This window comes from Electrophorus electricus, chromosome 12, assembly GCF_041902795.1.
Source record: "Electrophorus electricus isolate QZ-2024a chromosome 12, ASM4190279v1, whole genome shotgun sequence".
In the NCBI taxonomy this organism is placed as follows: domain Eukaryota; kingdom Metazoa; phylum Chordata; class Actinopteri; order Gymnotiformes; family Gymnotidae; genus Electrophorus; species Electrophorus electricus.
The window spans coordinates 6298764-6320193 of NC_137508.1; the positions used below are offsets into that span (position 1 = coordinate 6298764).

Genomic DNA, 21430 nt, shown 5'->3' on the forward strand with positions numbered 1-21430 from the left:
TTCCATGGGTGTTTATGCATATGGAATAATCCATTATTGTCACGTTATGCTTTGTATACACATACATTTAGAATAACTTTAAAGAATCGGTTTTGGGCCTCTCTCCTGAAAGGAAAGCCCAGCAGCTGTAGTCCAAACCCCAAACGCAACCCAGTTAATGTTAACGATGTGGTCATGAGCGTTGCGTAGAACTGCGCAACCGCCCTCGTCCGCAATATAACCGGATCCCAAACGCCGCTCAGCCTCTCCGGCGTCGTGCGTGTGTCCCCGCCACAAACACAGGTAGAGTACTCCACAAATTACAGCGGATCTTTTCTTCTGGCGTGCCCACACGTATAAGGAAGACTGGTTCTTTATTGTGTCGCGCTTTCTAGTAGTGTTGTATTTGCTGACCTCTAGCTTGCTGATGTTTAGGCTTGACATTGTGCTAGTCACAGTCTATGGGATGAGAATATGGCGGCAGCTGCAGGCTAAGGGATACGTGCCGATAAATCCCCCAGACGTTTGAGTGATCTGTGTCACTCGCCAACTGCAATTTGTGCGGTAGAATGTTACGGATACAAAGTCATTGGAGGATGATTTGGCCAGTAAATAAAGCGCTGGAAGCATATCCCATTTTAACGATCATTTATAAGACGTCATTCCCTAATAATTTCAAACGAATGGCGGTTAGATAATATCAACAGTAATACCCTTTCTCTTATAATATACGTTAAGTGAGAATTAGGTGACTAATAGCAATGAGCAATAATACAACTTAATGAGTTGTGTCCAGCATTAACGTAATGGGTACGTAAGCGATAACTTATCCTACAAGATAAATGATGGGTTTATGTGTACTCGGAATGGTATTAATACTTTGACCTCATATGGTGGATACACGAATTGATCATTTAAATTTGGTACATCCCTTTTTAATCTCAAATGGCTGCTCTCGTCTTTTAAATTGGAATGGTTCTAACAAAATGGAGGTCTGTGCGAGTGATTTTTATGAAGTGTTGAAAGCATGCTCATCCATTTACATCAGCCCGATGTTACTCGGCTAAGATATATGACTAAGCGAACGTATAAAGCATTTGCAAAGACGGCAGGAGCAGAGGAGGGTGTGGACCAGCAGAATTGGCAGACTTGAGAAGGAGGTTCTGTGCACCTCGCCTCATGCACTTTGGTGTCAGTTATCAGGATCAGGAGGGTGTAGAAAGGTTGCCACATACAATTTTTAAACACCATAGAAACGTAAACATTTTAGGTTGCTATGTACTACTTTAGCTACCTCAGTTCATACTTTACTAATTCATTTTCCAAATTGTGTGAAAAGCAGCTTGAACATGTGCGCTGGTTTCTGCCCTTGTCCATGGTGCTGTACAGACACTGGCTTTTATGTAATGCTGACGGCTGCTCGATCGGGCACTAAAAATATTTTCCATTGAGAACTCCAGTACAGCTTTGTTCACACACTTGTCAGGCTAAACACCTATTGCTTTAACTTGCGCTGTAACTGTTGAGCTTAAAATATCCCATTTTAACACTTAATGGCTTTCTAAGTACTTAATAAGTCACAGTATGTTATAGGTATTGAATAAGTCACTTGTGTTCTGTTATCTGAGGCAGGATTTGTAGTGTGGTTGTCAAGTTCTGTATTACCAGTCATGGGAAAGGAAAAGCTTCACATCAACATTGTGGTCATTGGCCATGTCGACTCTGGGAAGTCTACCACCACTGGTCACCTCATCTACAAGTGCGGTGGTATTGACAAGAGAACCATTGAGAAGTTTGAAAAAGAGGCTGCTGAGGTAGGACTGTTACGACAATTGACCTTTTGGAACTTCTTTTTTTCTTTTTCCTTTTTTTTTTTAAACAAACTCCACTGTAATGTATTTTATTCAAGTTGAATCCTTAACAGTGCAATGGTTTTCAGATGTGGAGAGGGCAGTATTTATATACACCTTTTCTTACTTCTAAACTGTTTTAGATGGGAAAGGGTTCCTTTAAGTATGCCTGGGTGTTGGATAAGCTGAAGGCCGAGCGGGAGCGTGGTATCACTATTGACATTTCCCTGTGGAAATTTGAGACAAGCAAGTACTATGTTACGATCATCGATGCACCTGGTCATAGGGACTTCATCAAAAACATGATTACTGGCACTTCCCAGGTCAGGAACAAGTTAACATTTCTTTGTTGGTCACTTCTTTGAGTTTTCCCGAGTGTATTAGCAAATTAATTAATTCTTAGATTTAGATATCATTCATTTTAATTCTATACCCTGGATCCTGTGTGCTTCATATATTTGATGATTTTTTTTCCCCCTGTTTTCCAGGCAGACTGTGCTGTACTGATTGTGGCAGCTGGTGTTGGCGAGTTTGAAGCTGGTATCTCCAAAAATGGCCAGACCAGAGAACATGCACTTCTGGCTTACACATTGGGTGTTAAGCAGCTCATTGTAGGCGTCAACAAGATGGACTCCACTGAGCCCAACTACAGCCAAAAGCGCTATGAGGAAATTGTGAAGGAAGTCAGCACCTACATCAAGAAGATTGGCTACAATCCAGAAACTGTGGCATTTGTACCCATTTCTGGCTGGAATGGTGATAATATGTTGGAGGCCAGCCCCAATGTGCGTGTGACTAGAAAATGTCACCAAAATTCACCAAGCGCAAAGTACCTCAAGTTATCACTCATAATTCCTCTGGTTCTGCTGTGGCTATAGCAGTTAAAACAAGAGTCACCATTTCTGATCAACTTGCGATTGATGCTCTCTTTTGTCACTACTGTAGATGACCTGGTTCAAGGGCTGGAAAATTACCCGTAAGGATGGTAGCGTATCTGGCACTACTCTTCTGGAAGCTCTGGATGCCATCCAGCCACCGACCCGTCCCACTGACAAACCTCTCCGCTTGCCCCTGCAGGATGTTTACAAGATTGGAGGTGACACATTCTGCAAGACTTTTTTTTATATTACCCATTAAACGTTAGGGATGAGAATATGCAGTGTTACTGTTATTAGTGGCTATAGCCTTTTGAAGTTACGTTAAACCACTTTACTTAACACATCTCACCCTCCCTCCATTAGGTATTGGAACCGTCCCTGTTGGTCGGGTGGAGACTGGCATTCTGAAGCCAGGCATGGTAGTGACCTTTGCCCCTGTTAATGTGACCACTGAGGTAAAGTCTGTGGAGATGCACCATGAGGCCTTGTCTGAAGCCTTGCCTGGCGATAACGTGGGCTTCAATGTCAAAAATGTCTCTGTGAAAGACATCCGTCGTGGAAACGTTGCTGGGGACAGCAAGAATGACCCACCCCAAGAGGCAGCCTCCTTCACTGCTCAAGTGAGTTCAGTCTCCATTTCTTTTCTTGACCAAATCTTCTAGAACCCTTTGTAGCTTTACTGCTACTTCTTAATGTGGTGAACTCTTTACTGTCACTGAGTTGCAGTTGATGAGAACACTGAATGATAGGTGACCGTTTGGTAATCAAGTCAGCATTTGCCCATTAGGTGATCATCCTGAACCATCCAGGGCAGATCAGTGCTGGTTATGCCCCTGTACTGGATTGCCACACTGCACACATTGCCTGCAAGTTTGCTGAGCTCAAGGAGAAAATTGACCGCCGCTCAGGAAAGAAACTTGAGGACAATCCCAAGAACCTCAAGTCTGGAGATGCTGCCATTGTGGACATGATACCTGGCAAACCCATGTGTGTGGAGAGCTTCTCTGAATACCCTCCTCTTGGTGAGAGTCATTACATTCCTTTTAGAAATATAACGATTATAAGCTGTAACTTACTGTTAACTGGCTGCTGTGTATGTGGTTTGCAGGGCGCTTTGCTGTGCGTGACATGCGTCAGACCGTGGCAGTCGGTGTGATCAAGGGAGTTGAGAAGAAAGCTCCCACTGGAGGGAAGGTCACCAAGTCTGCTCAGAAAGCACAGAAGGCCAAATGAATATTGTGTTTGACTGCCAACTCCAGAGTCATATATGGCAGAACAGAGGTTACCCAACCAAATCCCATTGGCTGCTTAAACTCTATAGTGAGAGACTGGTTAATTGTTCCAATGCATCGTAAAAGTATCAGGAGGAAAAAAAAAAGCAAAACACAAAAAAAGCACAGCAGTACTTAAGACAATTTGTTTGACTTTTAAATCCATAATGTGAAAAGTATTTGTAATATCAGCTTGTTACAATTTGGAATGTGATCTTTTTGGGTTATTACCATGAATACCATGTGTGATGTTAAACATTTGTAGATAGGAAACGTTATCTGACCTCTTCTGCTCTGGAGTGCAGTTCACCCTCAACATTCTCAGCATTGTTGTCTCAATTTTAGTGTTTGTTCACAATTTACTGTTTTCATGTTCTGCTGCTGTTAAATAATTAAATTCCACAGTCTTTCAGACTACTTTAGCTTTAAAGAAAAGTGAAAAATAAATAATATTTTCGAATCGGTGCACATCGGGCGCATGCAAATCTTTTGCACTGACTGAATCTCCAAGCACTTTGATTGGCATAAAGCTGATCCAGCACAGGCACTTATTAACTAATTGGCTTTAGCTTCTGCACCTTATTGTTCAAAGTATTAAGATCATTTGTGTCACAATAAAGATGTTTCAACCATAACAAATGTTTTGAGTTTTCCTTTAAGATTGAATATACTAAGTGGGATTGATTAATATATTAAAAATATTTTTCATAAAGATACTTAAGCATCTAAGATTAAACTGTCAATAAATATGTTCGCCGTTTTGCAGTCCTAACGTTTCAAGGATTTCAATGAAGGAATTCTGAAGTGCTGTGTTACAGCATCACAAATCCTTAGCTTTACGACCCTCAACATGAAAACACTCAGCCAGAAGAGGCCGCTAAAACCCTTTAATTACAAGACCCCGAACAACTTCGCGCTGTAATAAACGCATTTGGGCTACACTTAAAAGCCCATTCCAACCACATGGTAACTTAGTTTTCGCTCCATAGTATGTCTGAATAAACGAATTCATAAATGAGTGTATGTATTTGAAATGATGTTTCTAAAATTCTACGTATTAATAAACCACAATTTCAACCCCGGTTTTAACACAGATTTACAGACTAACACTAGGGGGTCTACATTCCTTTAAAATTAGGGGCAAGTGTAAATTATGATTCCACTATAGGAAAGGAAAGGGGCGAAAAGAAAGAACAGATGGAAAGGTGCATTTAAACCTACAAGGAATGAAGATGCAGAGTAAAGCCTAACTGCTGTGCCGGAAGCGCTGCCTGCTCCTCTCGCCAAGTGGGCAATACCTCCCACTGACGTCATGGGGACGTAAAGATTCAAATGTTCATAGCAAATCCATTTTCGCGCACATGCTTACGAAGTGCCATGTCCGGCAGAGGAAGACCACGCAAGGTGCCTGACGAGGCTTCCGGCGTCTCGTCAGCGAAAAATACGGGATCTACTCCGAAAAAGAGCTTTCGAGCGGAGGACCACAAAGTTAAAAAAGCGGGAGACGACATACCCCGGCATGTCGAGAAAAGAACGGATGCCCAAGTGACACGACCTAAACATGACAGCAGAACTAAAAAAGATGCTACAACACGTCCATCAAAATATGACGACACCCGTGCGAACGAGCAAACGGGTAAAAGTGCGCGAAGTGCGGTGGAGGAAGACGATCACAAAAGCTCGACGAAAGGATTGGACCACGGCGACGGCAATCCAGACAAAATTCTCCATGCTACCCTTCAGAAGTTAAGGATTAAGAAACAGGAGAGATCTGAGTCTACAAAATGCGTCAACGAGATAGAGGATCAAATCATTGATTACATAAAAAAGAGTTTGGATTGGTGCAAAGAAATTCGTGTGCTGAAGACAGGAAGTCATTATGAAAACGTTAAAGTAAGCGACTTTCGAGATCGTACTTTTTCCTTCTTACTGTGGTGTCTTGTTCTCGCTGAGAATGTTAAACGTAAATGACGTTTCAGATTTGCGAGCCTGACGAGTTTGATGTCATGCTGACCATTCCTGTTGAGAGGGTGGATGTGCATAATTTTGGAGAGGATGGCGCGTTTTACAGCGTAGCGATGAAGCGCCATACCCAGAAACATCCTTTAGACAGATTTCTCAACGAAGACAAGACGATCAAGGCCAATGAAATGCTGCAGGAATTCCGGGATAAGGTGAAGGAAGTCGTGGGAAAAATACCTTGTAAGTAATTCTGCATGGCTAACGATGATGAAATGTGTGCGTAATTACGCCTCTGCCGGTACAGCTTAATGTGTTGGATATGTGCGCACTCTAGATAACATTGAAGTGGAGCGCAAACGGAAGGGGTGTCCAGCGGTCACTCTGGTGGTGAACCTGAATGGCAAAACGATTTCTCTCGACTTTGTGTTGGGTCTGGAGGTCCACAAATCAAGTTGGCCCAGTTTCACCGCAAATGGCTTCAGGATCGAGGGCTGGCTCGGCAAAAAAGTGAAAAATGAGCTAAAGCGCAAACCATTTTATTTGGTGCCAAAATACGAGGGCAGAGGCAACGCAGAGTACAATGGAGTTGTCGCCAAAGGTAGGCTAGCTCACCTGTAAATAAAACCAAATATTGTTAGCTTTGGTAAAGTTAAAAATCAACTGAGCATTTTTGTATCGAAATAGAATATAGTTTATAAGGAGGTCCGATAAAACTATCAGATAACATTAAAATTAAAGGATGAAAATGCGTCTTTTGGACAGACACTTGGCGCATCTCTTTCTCGCATGTTGAGAAGGACATCATAAAAAATCATGGCGCGAGCAAGACATGCTGCGAGAGGGGAGCCGCGGGATGCTGCAGGTGACTGATCGACTGTAATGATCACTGTGCTCAGTACCCAGTTATGCTCTACATGGCAATTCCCCTCTAGTTTATCCCTGTACACTCTCAAATTCACGTGAAATCAGAGGCATGACGCTAATGATGTATCAATGTATAGCATGTATGGCTCTTTTCCAAGGAACAGATGCTATGTTTTTTTTTGTTTTGTTTTGTATACAGGAAACAGTGTCTTAAACTTCTGAAATACCTGCTGCTTCGGCTAAAGGAGGAGAACCCCAAGGAAGTGTCCAAGTTCTGCTCTTATCATGCAAAGACCACGCTGCTCCACGCCTGCACAGCCAGGCCGACAGACAGCGAGTGGAAAACAGGGCAGCTCAGTCACTGCTTTCAGCTGCTCCTGCAGGACTTTGAGAACCACTTGAGAAGTCAAAACATCCCCAATTTTTTTATTCCCTCACACAACCTACTCAACTCTGCAGGGCTGGACAAGAAAAGCTGTGAGTTCCTGGCAAAGTCCACCGAATACCAACGAAACAATGGCTTTCCGCTGTTCCGTTAAATCATGTTTAAAAGTAGCTCAGTAGTTAAGGTCCTTAACTTATAATTGGAAGGTTGTGGGTTCAAGTCCCACCACTGCCAAGCTTCCACTGTTGGGCCTCTGAGCAAGGCTCAATTGCTCAGGTTGTACTGTCATAATTTTAAGGTGCTTTGGATAAAAACATCAGCTAAATGCTGTAAATGTACACCTAAAAGATAAACACAAATAAATCTGTTTGAATTACTGTCTAGAGGTGGTGGTCAAGTTTCCTTGTAGCAGTGCTGTTTTGCTCTTGCTTTACTGCAGCAGCGCTGCTGCTTACGCTGCATTACCTCGTCGCTGTCCTCAAGGTACAACTGACTGTCCAAGATGTGGGAATGGAGCAAAGTGCCCTGGCTGTAGCTGCTCAGAAAAATAAGCTGGTCTAGGTAACACACTGACTCTTGAAGCAGGGGGTCGTCTGCTCAGAAACTGCACAAAGAATAGGTTTAAATTCTTTTAAATATTTATTTGAATACCACCAACAAAAATCTCTCAATTTCCTTGTGTCCGCTGTGTAGATATTATCATTTATGCAAACTGAACAATGTGCACCCGTTTTATTTGAATGTTACATACCCCCAAGTAAAATATGCTTCTGGCCTTTTAGAAAAGTGAACAAAAACTTAACAACATTGACAGATTAACTCCACTGGCCTCTTCTTACTAAAAGCAAAAAGTTCAACTTTGTCAGTTGTAAGCATTCTATTCACGTTAGTGCCATAAAGAAATATCTAAACACAATTTTAATAAGAACAATTATCTTATATTAGAGCTTTAAGATATCACTGCAGTGACCCCATTATGTTGACTAATCCCAATAACACGACTAAATTATTTTAGAAAGAATGGAGCCATTAAGTTAAAATATGCCTATGTGCTATGCATATATTAGTTATAATACGCTTATATATTAAGAAATTGTTTAATCACTGGTTTATCCATTACAAAGGCTAAATATGGTAATTGGCATACATGAATTAGTGACCAAGAAAATTATTTGACAAATAACATTCTGTTACATTTTTTAAAGTAAGGGAAAAAAATGCAAGTATGGTAATGAATAAATTAAATATGCCTATTACTGAATACTCTTTTTATTGAGTTTTACCTGTTTAAATTCAGAAGCGCCAATTAGAGTTGTCCCTGAACCCATCTCTTCCTCCTCTGCGAGTCCCTCCCCCTCTCCCACCTCCTTGTGGTCTGGTAGGGAACATCTCCTTCTCCCTCTTGTGTTTGTCGTAGCGCTCCGCCATCAGTACCAGCTCTTCTGGAACCTCCTATAACAGTGTAAATAGTGTCAGACAGTCATTAAATGACTCACCTTTTCTACAAAGCTTGGAAGAGGGGGCTTGCCTAATGAATGCCGACAGACTGGCATGGCGGAGGTGTGCGTGAAAGATTACCTGGCCAGCTCTCTCCAGGATGTGTATGAGTTCAGCAGCCATCTTCCAGTCTCCTCTTGTAACCATGGTTACAGACGTCCCGGATCGGCTGATAAATTATGGACAGTTGTTAACACGTTAAACTAATGAGCAGTCTCAGTCGCTGTCATACACCCCACTCACCCTGCGCGCCCTGTTCGGCCCACTCTGTGCACGTACTCCTCTATGTTCCGTGGGAAGTCATAATTGACGACATGAGTGATGTCATGAACATCTAGTCCCCTAGAAGCCAGGTCTGTGGCCACCAGAATACGCACACGTCCTGTGCAGAGCCATAAAAGCACACACACACACACACACACAACCTCCCTCTCAGCATACATATTCATTAGAATATGAAAAGTGTACTTGGGCAAGACGCACAGCAAGGAGGAACTTGTATCAGATCAAAACAGGGGTGCCAATGTGGAATATGGCAAGTAAGTTTTTTTGACAAGGAGTACTGGTGCTCCTAACATTAAACATAGAGATGACAAATATTTATTCAGATTATACTGAAAACCAAATCCAATTACACATATAAAGTAATTAACCAACATACAACACAAAAATTGGTGTTGACTATAATTGATTCAACACTGAATAGTTCTATCGAGGTTGCAAACATCATTTGCATACTATTTTTTGAAACATTTATTTTTATATATATTAATTTAGCCATATTAATATTTACACGTGTGTAAAAAAAAAATCTAATTATCAAATTAAAATTACATTAGCATTTAAAAAAAGAGTAAATGTGAGCATTTTATTCACACTATGGAACCCTGGCAAATCAAAATAGGGCTACAATGTGGAAAAATCTCAAATGCATCCTGAAAGGATAATGCATAGGTGAGCTATCTGTAACCTATAAACTACATGCCCTCTACATATAGTAACTGTAACAAATATATAAATCAGTCTAAATGCATGTAGGTAATTTTTGTGATTGCAACTTTAAAGGAACACTGCCAGCTCTTCTTTGTGTAGAATTTTCCAGTTGACTCTCTGCACACTTGTCTGCCATCTGAAACATCTCTCCTGCCAAACCATGACTTTTGTGTACCATCTTTAAAGTCCTGCAGGGCCTCTTCTCGGTCACACTGCTCTCTGTCCCCATGCAGCGACTGAACTGCTATGCCCCGCAGACAGAGGTCACTGGACAGGTCATCCGCTCTGCACTCCACATGGACAGGAGGGGCCAAGCAGAACATAAAGAATCCAAGAGTAGGGAGAATGCATCAGTTTGGCATTCATCGAAAAATGAAAAAATGGATGCATTTACCAATTTCCTTTATAAATGTTAAGGGAAGTCTATAGTCAACAACTGCTCATCTACAATAACCCAAAGCAGCACAAATCTGACTGTATCCATGTGTGGTGGAATCTTTCGCTTCATGGTAAATGTCATGGCAGTTTCAATGAGTGGACAGTCGAGATGAAGTCATAGCATCTTGAAGAAACTCGAAAGTCAACATTCCATACAAGCGGAGCAACCTCGCTTATAACCCTATAACCCATGTCGGCAATATGGGACTGATCTGCGTGCATGCCCTTTTACACCAAAGTTATCCGTTAGGGATGAATCCATCCCTAACCAAGACCCACGCCAGTCACTTCATCACACTTTAAAGAGGAATTCATCACCAATGCCATGGGTTGTGTGTGTTAAAAGGATTACATATTTGCTGTGCATATAATGTGGATGTGAACTTTGTTTATGAGTAGTTGAACTATTTATTTTGTGTGCACATTATTTTGTAAAGAAACTTGGGTGTATAAGAGGTTCCATATGAATTTTTACATATTTGGCTAATGTCTGTCTGTTCACTTTTCAATATTTCTGTATTTTTATTTTATGTAGTTATTTGCTGTAGAGCAAGCACATCTCTCTAATGTTTAGTAGCCAAACTATATAGCCAGCAACCTATGATCGATCATATCAGCTGCCAGCACGCAAATAACTACTTAACAGCTCCAGATAAACCCATTTTACACTTGGCAGCACACTTCTCAAAATGCGTCTACGCCTTTACCAATACATGACTAACTGTTGTTGAAAAACAAAAGCAGTTGTCTTTGATGGAAGTAGTACAAGCTCATAACTTTCTCAGCCCCACCCTAATAAACAGACAAGAAAGTTTCATTTTACAATGAACTGAAGGCATTTCCCCATAACCCTTATGTTAAATTCTCTGCTTGGGCAACAGATGCCATACCAAGGGGAAAGGAATGTATATTAAAAAGGCTAATAATGTGGGCAGTGAGCCATTAAGCCAGTGGGTGGGTGACCTTACATGGCAGAAATTATTGCTGAGTCGACTCTCACTTCCTTTTTGATGGGAAGCACTTCCAAGGGACACTTGAATGGGTACACAGTCTCAGTGGGTAAACATCACTAGTTAAAACTTACACAATCTTCTTTCCAACAAATATTAACACTTTGTCCTGAGGCTCCATGTTGTGGATAAAGTCAAAGACATATGCCTTTTTCTCCTCCTCCTGCACACACAGGACCGTCTGCTGTACGGTGTTCACGGCCTACAGTTCACAAAGAAGCTGACGGGTCATTTTAGGGGAATCCCCTGGGGATCTTCAAAATTTACCAGATAAAATGACATGACATTTTACTGGCATTGTAAAAAAAAACAAATAAATAAAAAATGTTTTTTACTATATATATATATATATATATATATATATATATATATATATATATATATATATATATATATATATATATATATATATAAAAATAAAAATTTTTATTCTAAAAATATTTATAATATTTATAGTAAAATATAATAAAATATTATATATATTTTTTAATTTCTAGGTAACATCAAAAAAAAATCATTATCTATCAACATTACCCATCAAGATTTCAGTAGAAGTATTACCATTTCATATCCAAATTTTTCTTTCTACTACACAATAAACTTAAATTATCATAATCATCCAGCAAGAATGTGAAACTGCAAGACAATAAAATTATTTTGACTCTGGGCTTAATCTGAAGAATAAATGAGAACTTACTGCTAAATCTAAGGTACCAACATACACCATCATGGGGTCTTTCAGGTAGGACTTGGCCAAACGTCTCACGCCTGTAGGCCACGTGGCACTGGATGGACAGACGTGGTACAGAAAAAGCAAAACAAATGGTGCTTATTCAGTTACAAAAAGTAACCTATAGAGAAGATGATGAAATTTTAAAATATAATACATCTTAATATTATTACAAATTTTATTAATATCACTATTATAATAACTGAATGAAATATAGTAATAGAAAAACAGAAAGAATAGGTAAAAAAAATGAAAAAATGAAAATGAAAAGCACTTTATTGGCGATCTACAACCCAAGAAAAGTTACCTTCCCTTTTTAGGTCATTTTTTTTAGTTTTTACACATTTATTACAGATGAGGTCTCTGACCTGGTCATAACTGTTTGTCTGTCACGTCGAATGTCCAGAATTATTTTCATGATCTGAGGTTCAAAACCCATGTCCAGCATTCGGTCTGCCTCATCCAATACCTGTTTTTTGTTTGTTTGTTTGTTTGTTTTTAAAACAAACAAACAAGGGGGAAAAAAAAAGACAAAATGACAAATACTCAGGAGCCTGAATAAACTGTTCTGTTCCAACATTATGCAGCAGGCTCTGTGCTTGTGAGAGACAAGTGCTGCTTCTTTCTCTTCACTTGCCACCATTCTTCTTCACGTACCAAGTAGGTGATGGATCGAAGATTAATGAGCTCGTGCATCTGCAGATCATTTAATCGTCCTGGTGTGGCGATCACTATGTCAACGCCGCTGGTCACCGTTTTTATCTGGGCTCGTCTGTCACCTCCTCCGTAAACACAGATACTGTACAGCCGGAGAAAGGGTAAGTAGCAGCTGTGTTGGTGTTATGTGCTGCACCGTGGACCAGAAGCAACAATTTTCCACAATATGGACGAATGACGATCAAACTTGACTCAACACAACTGCCACTTTCTATGCACTGTACAGAAAACATAATGCTCAAAGAGATTACATTTAGCATGAATATGCTCCTATAAATACGGAACATTTCTTCAGTTTGCACCTGGCGCTGAGGGAGGGGACAGACTTGTGTGTGTGTGTGTGTGTGTGTATATCTATATCTATATCTATATATCTATATCTATATATATCTATCTATATCTATATCTATATATATCTATCTATCTATATCTACACATATATACATACACACACACACACACCTTTTATAGCCTTTATAGCTGTACTTGTTACACTCTGCTTCAATCTGGAGGGCCAGTTCACGAGTGGGAGTCAAGACCAGCATGCCAGGGCCACCCCGCTGGTCCCTGCGCCTGCGGAAAGACACAGGGGCACGCAATGTCATCTGCAGCAGCAGCATACAATAGTCAGCTCCCTGTGGGATCGCTGGGAAAGAGAGGCCACCCACTGTTCACTGCTTTTTTTAAAAGTTCACTCTGACGCATAACCAAACTTACAGAAGAAACTGTACTGAAACTGTACTGAACAAACTTGCTGAAAAAGCTTTAGCTGATGGCAAAAAGTCCCTTTTTTTGGGTGTAGCAAACCTATAAATTACTCTGCTCAGTCTTTGATTCACAAAAGAGCACCCTTACACAGGCTGCTGGTCCATGTGAATGAAGCCAGGGAGCAGGTAGGACAGGGTCTTCCCAGTGCCAGTCTGAGCAATCCCAATCAAATCCAGGCCACTCAGAACAATAGGCCACGCCTGGGACTGCAGCAGAGGACAAAGTACAGACTGCAGACAGGAAGCAGCTCTTGCCGTTTTGTAGATTTAGGCTTCTGCTAAGATGGACCGGCACTTTCAATGTTACGCACTGCACAAGATGATAGATAGGAAGTGCAGGAATGCTTTAAAAATAGATATCATCAGTGACTGTGACAGAAATGTTATAGAACAGGTTGTTTACACCCTATATCATAATTGGCCTTGCTGCAATGAGTTCCTCAACCTGTGATCAAACGTCATTCTCAGAAAAAAAACATTACTGGCCAAAAACATTAAAGAATCAGTGGTGAACTAGACATCTGACTGTAACCAAAGCCTCTTATTAAAGCTCAAAGCTCTGAACCTGACAGCAGATCAGCTGCTCCGTGCTTTAGGCATGGAACAGGAACCAGAGGTGTATTCAGTTTCAATATCCATGCCCTAGTATAGTGTTTATAGAAAGCAGTGCTTTTGAAGGAACGGAAATGAAGCTCTTCTGCTTTCTATCCCAGTGATTCTCTCTCATTATATTATTATATATTTGCCCCCAAACCAGGTCAACCACATCAAACATTAACTGCAGCAGTGTCAGCTACATGCTGCTGACGCTCACGGGTGGTACTTCCTCTGGCTGGGTGTTATTGTTATCACAGGGCAGCACACCAGAAGTCCTCTAAAATGTGCTAAGGGTAAAGGCTTGATTAGAATATGCAAACCTACTCACCATGCATGCTGCAATCTCTTTTGGTAAATCACATAAGCGCAGGTGTGTGTGCATGTAACCACACATGGTACCTGAATGGGAGTTGGCTTTTGAAACCCAACTCTGACTATGTTCTCCATTATTTCAGGATAGTTAGCGAAGGCCTCTTTGAAAGTGTACACTGGATTTGGGATGACTCTCTTCCCTTGCTCTTTCAGATCATCCACGAACACATTGTTATTGTCTTTTCTGTTAGAGAGAGAAATAGAGAATTGGAATTTGAGAAATGCTTATCTTCTGTTCCCTAAAGGGGCTTTATATGTGAATTAGGTTATTGTCAATGATTAACATAGTAGCTGCTGTGATGAAGAATGCAAAGAATACCGATATTTTATTCTCCATCTCCTAAAACTCCAAAATATTAGAGACAGTCACACTGTTCTGTGATTTGTCAAAAAAAAGGCAACAAAAAATAATGAATAAGCAATACCAAAAAAGAATAATGCTCATATGTGCTAACTAGGGTAATCCTAGCAAAGAGCAAGCAGCAATGTGGAAAAGATAAAGGCCCAACATGAGTATGGCTTTTCTTCATTACTCAAATCATAACCATCAGCGATCACTTTCATGATTGGCTCTAGGTTCCCGCTCATGACTGACTCAGTGCAGGGTGTGCAAATTTATTAGTATTCTGTGTTGAGACAGCCCTCTGCTGGATGGAAAACCACTGCACATGTATACCAGTTATACCAGTCATGAAAAATACACACGCTTACAAACTAGAAATAAAATGCTATTTTCTTAAAATGTTTTTACAAAAATGCTACTAGTATATCTATATCTAGATATAGATAGTGCAGAAAAAAGCTGCTCTTCCTTACAAACTTACTTCACAGTGTGGATATTTTGGGGCAAGATCCCCAAATACTTGTGGTGTCCAAAAAACATTAGAAACTGTCACAAGGATAAGATGGACAAGACAAGAAGGGCAAGACAAGGCTTTTGCTTTTAGCTGCATTTTGTTGTACTGCTAAAAGCCAAGAGAGAGACTTGGTAAAGAGAGCCCTCTGCTGGCTGGTCTCAATCATCAAAGCATGCGATACCCACACGTAAACACACGCAAACACACACTCGCCTCCACACTCTGACCTCCTCTGCACTGCGCTTGGCCACAGATTCATCCTCGATGTAGAAATCCTTCATCAGTGGTGGAAGGTCTAAAGAGATAAACAGAGCACTCATTAGGTACCTAAATAGACAGCACAGCCAACAGTGCATAAAAAGAACCACAGTAAAACAAGCGATCAAGCAGTTAAGTTGCTTTTTATTATTGCTTTGTCTCCTTCATTCAGTGTTTCTTCTAAATAATAAATGAGTGAATTAAATAATAATTTAGATATTCGGTGTGTAATCAGTAGGATTCAGTGAAATTAAACAAGCCTGAAGCACAGCTCAGAGCAACACAGCAGCTGCTGCAGTATGTGCTTGGGTGTAGCACAGAAGGTACGGTCGGGTGTAGCACAGAAGGTACTGTAAGGCTGAATGACACCAGCTGTCTAGCACACAGCATGGATGTTTGTCAAATATGGTAAATCTCTGGCCTTCATCAAGTTTATGAATAATCCGATACTTCAGTTCTAGGCATTTTGGGCTCACATGAAATAGATTGTGGTCAAAAAATTAACAGCTGCTCTCTCCCCACCCCCAGTTTAATAAATATGACAGGAATTTACCAAAACATTTGAAAAGGTGATCAATTGATAAGACTTCACATGTCAGTACAAGTCTTCCAGGCTCCAGCTTATCTTACCTCGCCACTTCATAGCCTCATACTTCTCCTTATTCTCCCTTATGGCATTCCAATCTATGGGTGCAGAGGCAGGGGCAGCTGATGCCTGCAGGACAGTCGCTGGCCAGCAGGAGGCACTCTTCACTCCTGGACCCTCACTGCCTGCAGAGAACAGGTTAACTTACTGTTTAAATACTGATGTGGCATGAAGCACTCATTTACACTCAAATACCTTATCAAACAATATGCATAGTCAAGGATTCGAATTAAATGGTTTATCATGACTTATCAGGACTTGTATAAGATGCTGGTCTTGCCATAGAGTTTCTATATCTTTAAGCAGGAGCACAAATGGATGTACTCAAAAAAATCAAAACTATTATCACAACATAAAGCAAAAAAGGGTTACTATAAAAAAAGACATGTAGCAAGGCAAAGAACAGTAAAAAGGTTCTACATAAAACATCAAACAGAACAAATTATCTTGTGCTTGAACATAAGGTAAAACGCAGCCTTTTATTTAAATTTAAAAAACGCATTTTTCAATATTAGAAGCAACTCTGATCTCAGCACTTCATGCCGTTCACCTTGGCAGGGCAGAAGGCCACAGTAGGCAGGTCTTCATTAAGTTCCAGCCCACCTTTGTGAGATCTTTAAATTCTCTCATTTTTAAAAATATGCCAACATGGATATGCTTACTTCTGATGTCATACTGAGCTAAAGATATCAATTTGCATAGTCATCCATGTGAGATCTTTCTAGATGAGTGCAATATTCTAACTCCTTCTGAGACAAATGATCAGCAAGAGTCTGTATTTAATGAACGAATGGCACAAAAATGAAAGTCACAATGGGTGAAAGGTACCCTGATAATATAGCACACTAAATTAAACAATCATTTTCCAATGATTTTGCTGCTAACTGGGGACAACATGTGAATTTGCCGTGGACCTTGAGGCTATATTTCTTTCTTTACCGTACTGCACATTATACAGTCATTTTCTGCACATTTTAAGTGTCCCATCTTAAGATTTCAGGATACAAAGAAATGCTGGGAATAAATGAACAGAAGATGAATATCAACCACAATCCCACCCATGCCACTTCAATTCTCCTTTTCAGTGAACAAGGCTTCTGGGGCCATTCTAATGGTGTGGATCTGCCATCCATCCTGCCCGTGCTCGTACCATTGTGGAACCAAGGCACACTGGCTGCACCCCTAGATATCAGCTCGTGGATCATATCCTTGGCTTTCTGCTGAACATCACTGCTGCCAAATATTAGCACGTCGCCCTCATACTCTCCACGGTTAATCTAGACGAACCATAATGAGACAGAAGTAGTACAGGTGATACATCTGCTGTAAAAAGTGCTATATAAATACATTTTTGATTTGATTAACTAGTTAGCTGGCCGCTTGAGTCACGATATTCAGTCACACTTAGACTCCAGCTGGTCTCAAACTGGTGGTGCTGATTTAATGGAGGAATGGCCAACCCTGGGAATTCTCTAGCGCATTCCCTCAGCTTGGCTGAAACCACGTACTGAAACCTCACCCTTCCACATGGGTTTCCAGCAACAGATCATTTGACAACTCGCCTTTATTCTTGCTCCACTAGACTCTTGCAGTTCACGTATTTTCGCACCGCCTCGGCCTGTCAACAGGTCACAGAGAATGGAAATCTGATAAGTGAATCTTAAACTCGCAGCTCACCAATAACGTCAGCCGGGTAGGCTGGAAGACCTGGCCGCCATAGTTAGCCAATATTAGCATGCTAAGAGAACTGTTAGCTCAATAAGCTAACGGTAGCTAGGTTAGATTCATTTACCGATTATCCTCCCGAGCAAAGAGTTTTTTATACAGAGAGATACAGGCCGTCTTGAGCCTGATCGGTCACCGCCATAAACGCGTCTAGCACTGCCGGGGTCTCTGTGGCTCTCAGAGACAATGGCGTTTGCTCCCACATCTCGATCTCGCCAGTTTCGCCATTGTGGACCTCCTCGGTTCGCTTTCCCGCCTGGCACTCCCCCACCTAAGTGCAGGTTTTCTGTCAACGCTTTACGTGCGGTAGTGCCGATATCCAACGGCTTTGTAATGGCAGCGCCATTATCATCGTATTCATCCTCCCAATCCGACATTACAAAAGCAAGACGACGTCGTTTGTAACGGAATGACTGAACCAGATGACATTAGGCAGCCGGCAGCCGATCAACGTCTGCTGACGTCACCTACCATTGCCTTTTGATTTGGACGGCTGGTATCTGATGCCGTACATGTTTGTATGCATGCGTTTATTTATTATTAATGGGTAAGGATTTGTTAAATACTAATCTTAAAATATATTTTAATACATGAAACAACGACTGGCTAATTACACAAGCACAAAATTCTGTTCAAGTCTTTTGTTTATTGAAGTATGATAAAATTTCATTTTGCATTTTTCAATCCCAGAGCATCAACTCTGTTATGTGCACACAGTTGTAATAAATTAATCTGCATGACAGAACTCTAACATTATCGAGCATGTATATTAAGGCCAGTTTTGTGTAATAAATTACTGAATTTGTGGCAAACAAAAGAGACGTTGCTTTTAACTAAAAGACATGAACTAAGTTCACAGCCAGGCAGAATGTGCAATTATCCCAACCTAAATTCTTAACAGTTTCCATAAGAGTTCAGAGTAAGAGTACCGCAGGAAGGTCATATCGTAATAAAAGGCAGACAGGCATCATGAAGCATTTACTAACAAAACAAAGTGTTACGCAGATTATTAATATTATTCTACAAAATTACTCTGCAACTCAAACATACTCCATAGGCTAGAGAATCCATAGACAACAACAAAACAAATCAACGTTCAGAATCTTATGTACCACCTTTTCTATGTACCTGGATTACAAATATTCATGTAAAAACCATTCATCACATTTGTAGGTTTCTCCTAAATCTCTGAACAATTGTGCTTCCAATTGCTGCAGGCTACAGTGCCAATATCATCCTCAGTGTGAACCCCAGAGGCCTGAACAGTTTAAAATCAACTTCAACACGGCCAAGCATGGCTCACCAAGCATGGCTCACACACAGATAATAAAATAATGATATACGTTACATTCAAAGTTATATTTGATCAACAGCAAAAGCATTTTTATACCACTCAGAGTAGGAACTGAATGGAACATTAGGAGAAAAATGGAGACTGATGGGCATTTTGGGTTTAAGACTGCAGGCTACAGAATAAAACAATATAAATGATAAAGTATGTAACATATGCTACACAGTAAAAACAGACTTACAAAATTATAAAATAATGATGTTGGTACAAGTTACCAAGCAATCACTTAAATAAACAAGAAGTGAAGACTTTAACTTGATCATTTGTTGTAGTATTAATTTGTTGTAATGTAGGCCATAAATACAATTTGTTGTTGTATCAGTCCTCTAATATACTTAAATGGAATGGATCAGTTTAAAGTCTCCCCCCCCCCCCCCCCACCAAAATAAAAGCAGCTTAAGGTATTTAATTTCTTTGTGTAGTGAAGAATACAAGAGCCCAACCACTCAGGGGGATTAATAGTGTATCCTTGGGAGAATTTAAGCTCTTCTGAACAAAACATTATAGGCAGTCACAGATATGCACAGTGCCTGTTACCAACACTGGTAAAAGATTTGATTTGTTGGCTAAGTAAGACAATACATTTATGAATAGAGTATAAAGAACAGACTGAATTCTAAGACTGCGTAGGGGTTTAATAATCATAAATGCATAAATACTCTCAATCTGTGCTGTTGCGTTTTAAACATGCAGTGCCCATGCAAGACTGAGATCAAACTCATTCAGTACCATAATCTTTCATTTGATTTTTAATGCAATTGACCTTTTTCTTACTAAATGATCCCTTCTGACAACTTACCCATGCAATGAAATGTATGAACATAAAGTTATGAGAAAAACAATGTCTTTTCACCGAATGACACTGCTTAGAAAACAAAGGGTGTGAAGCTGGCACACCCATTCCTTTGGGGGGAAAAAGCACATAAGGGAATAGAGGTGATGTCCAGTCTCCACAGTGAGGCCACTGTGTGTTGGGGTCACTTTAGGCGAACATAAGACAGGCTCAGGGACTCTGAGCTGCCTGTGGGCTCAGCCTATTTATAAGCTTGCCCGGCTCCCGTTTGTACAAGCTCAGAGGAGAAGTTAGCATCCGTGCTCTGCTGGGGGAGGAGGTTGATGTTGACCTCACTGGTGGCCAGTTCCTCGTCATTGATGAAGAGTTCTGCCTCGCCCCAGTCAGCCAGGGTTTCCCGGTCATTGGACTCGTTGTTGCTGCTGCCACTACTCCGAGCAGACAGGTTGGGGTGACAGTCCCCACCAGATGGCAGCATGAGGTTTTGAGCGGAGAGAGACTTCCCCAGCCCCCGTTCTGCCTGCAGTGGGTTGGTGGCTGTTGAAGACATGACCCCCAGTGGATTAATTTCAAGACTCAAGTGTCTCCTCCAGGAGCCCTCTTCTTTGGGACTCCGCTCTGCTCTGCTCCTTAGCTGCACCCTGCTCTGAGAACACTTCGCCTGTCTGTCAGAAACAGCTTCAGTCTGGGTGTTCAGCAGACAGGTGCCAGGGCTCTCCACCCTGCTTTCCTGCAGTGTCTCTGAGATCAGACTTGAAGGCCTGCTTGGAGGCAGCGGGGTCATGGGGGGCAGCTGGAGGGTGTGCGTGTTGGGGACGGTGGCAGGAAGAGTCCTGCTCAGCTCTGGGAAGCTGGGATGACCTCGGGAAAGGTTGTTGGGGGTTAGTATGGGCGGGGGAGAAGCTGGGTAGAAGCTGTCCGGGCTAGAAGGTCTGTTCTGGAGCAGTGGAGAAGGTGAAAATGAGGAGGTGGAGGTTGGGTAGCTACTGCCCAGGTTGAGTTCGCTGGGGGCCAGGACAAGCTGTAGGCCGTGTGGCAGGTTAGCACTGGCAGAGCAGGAAAGCTCACTGCCTGTGGGCTTTGTAGAACAGGACAGATCCTTACTCTGAATGGAACTGCGATAGTCAGAGGTCTGCTCCAGCTCAAATAGAGGAAGAGCTGATAGGCTCAGCACTGAGGAAGAACCTTTCTGGAGAACCTGGCGGTAGATATCCAGCAATGAGTCCAGCTTTGACTCAATGGACTGCACCTACATCCATTGAAACAGAATTAATTAGACAGGTTAGCAATTTTTCATATTTTCTACCATTCTGTGTTTCTTTAAGAACTATGAAATAAAGAAAAAAGCCTCCTATCACTCACTAAAAATACATGTGGCCAGTTTACAATCATGCAAAATTCATTCAATATGTATGGCATGACAACACACATGCTGTAGCAGCATCCAGTTTATATTTAAAGAATGGCAATCATAACAGCACACTCATGTA

The 21430-nt window shown here is 41.2% G+C and overlaps 4 protein-coding genes across 5 annotated transcripts in view; 2 read left to right on the forward strand and 2 right to left on the reverse strand.

Moving 5' to 3' along the window:
• The first annotated feature begins 176 nt into the window (after positions 1-176).
• On the forward strand, positions 177-4617 carry eef1a1a (eukaryotic translation elongation factor 1 alpha 1a). 2 transcript variants are annotated; one of them, XM_027014782.3, is made up of 8 exons: positions 177-282; positions 1612-1793; positions 1973-2152; positions 2318-2614; positions 2775-2925; positions 3071-3327; positions 3495-3729; positions 3816-4617. In XM_027014782.3, exons 2-8 carry the CDS (start codon positions 1650-1652, stop codon positions 3938-3940), a joined length of 1389 nt encoding a protein of 462 aa, XP_026870583.1. In that variant the 5' UTR covers positions 177-282; positions 1612-1649; the 3' UTR covers positions 3941-4617. The 2 variants fall into 2 exon arrangements, with proteins under 2 accessions (XP_026870583.1, XP_026870584.1); XM_027014783.3 differs by having other exon boundaries at positions 198-282; positions 1608-1793.
• Positions 4618-5324: 707 nt separating this feature from the next.
• Positions 5325-7570, forward strand: cgasa (cyclic GMP-AMP synthase a). The gene is made up of 5 exons (XM_027014788.3): positions 5325-5871; positions 5958-6180; positions 6275-6538; positions 6703-6802; positions 7004-7570. The coding sequence occupies exons 1-5, from the start codon at positions 5356-5358 to the stop codon at positions 7341-7343; spliced, it is 1443 nt and encodes a 480-aa protein (XP_026870589.2). The 5' UTR covers positions 5325-5355; the 3' UTR covers positions 7344-7570.
• Positions 7571-7691: 121 nt separating this feature from the next.
• Positions 7692-18173, reverse strand: ddx43 (DEAD (Asp-Glu-Ala-Asp) box polypeptide 43). The gene is made up of 17 exons (XM_027014798.3): positions 17864-18173; positions 17634-17689; positions 17222-17348; positions 16056-16196; positions 15381-15462; positions 14338-14494; positions 13430-13548; positions 13037-13147; positions 12515-12656; positions 12226-12326; positions 11825-11912; positions 11202-11329; positions 9855-9964; positions 8930-9068; positions 8768-8855; positions 8473-8641; positions 7692-8027 (listed from the first exon to the last, which is right to left on the reverse strand). The coding sequence occupies exons 1-16, from the start codon at positions 18171-18173 to the stop codon at positions 8483-8485; spliced, it is 2058 nt and encodes a 685-aa protein (XP_026870599.2). The 3' UTR covers positions 7692-8027; positions 8473-8482.
• A 249-nt stretch (positions 18174-18422) lies between these two features.
• kcnq5a (potassium voltage-gated channel, KQT-like subfamily, member 5a) overlaps positions 18423-21430 on the reverse strand; it is an 83881-nt gene continuing 80873 nt past the window's right edge. Inside the window, exon 15 of the mRNA XM_035531887.2 lies at positions 18423-21189. Coding sequence (XP_035387780.1) covers positions 20182-21189 — 1008 coding nt within the window. The 3' untranslated portion in view covers positions 18423-20181. The remainder of the gene's footprint in view (positions 21190-21430) is intronic.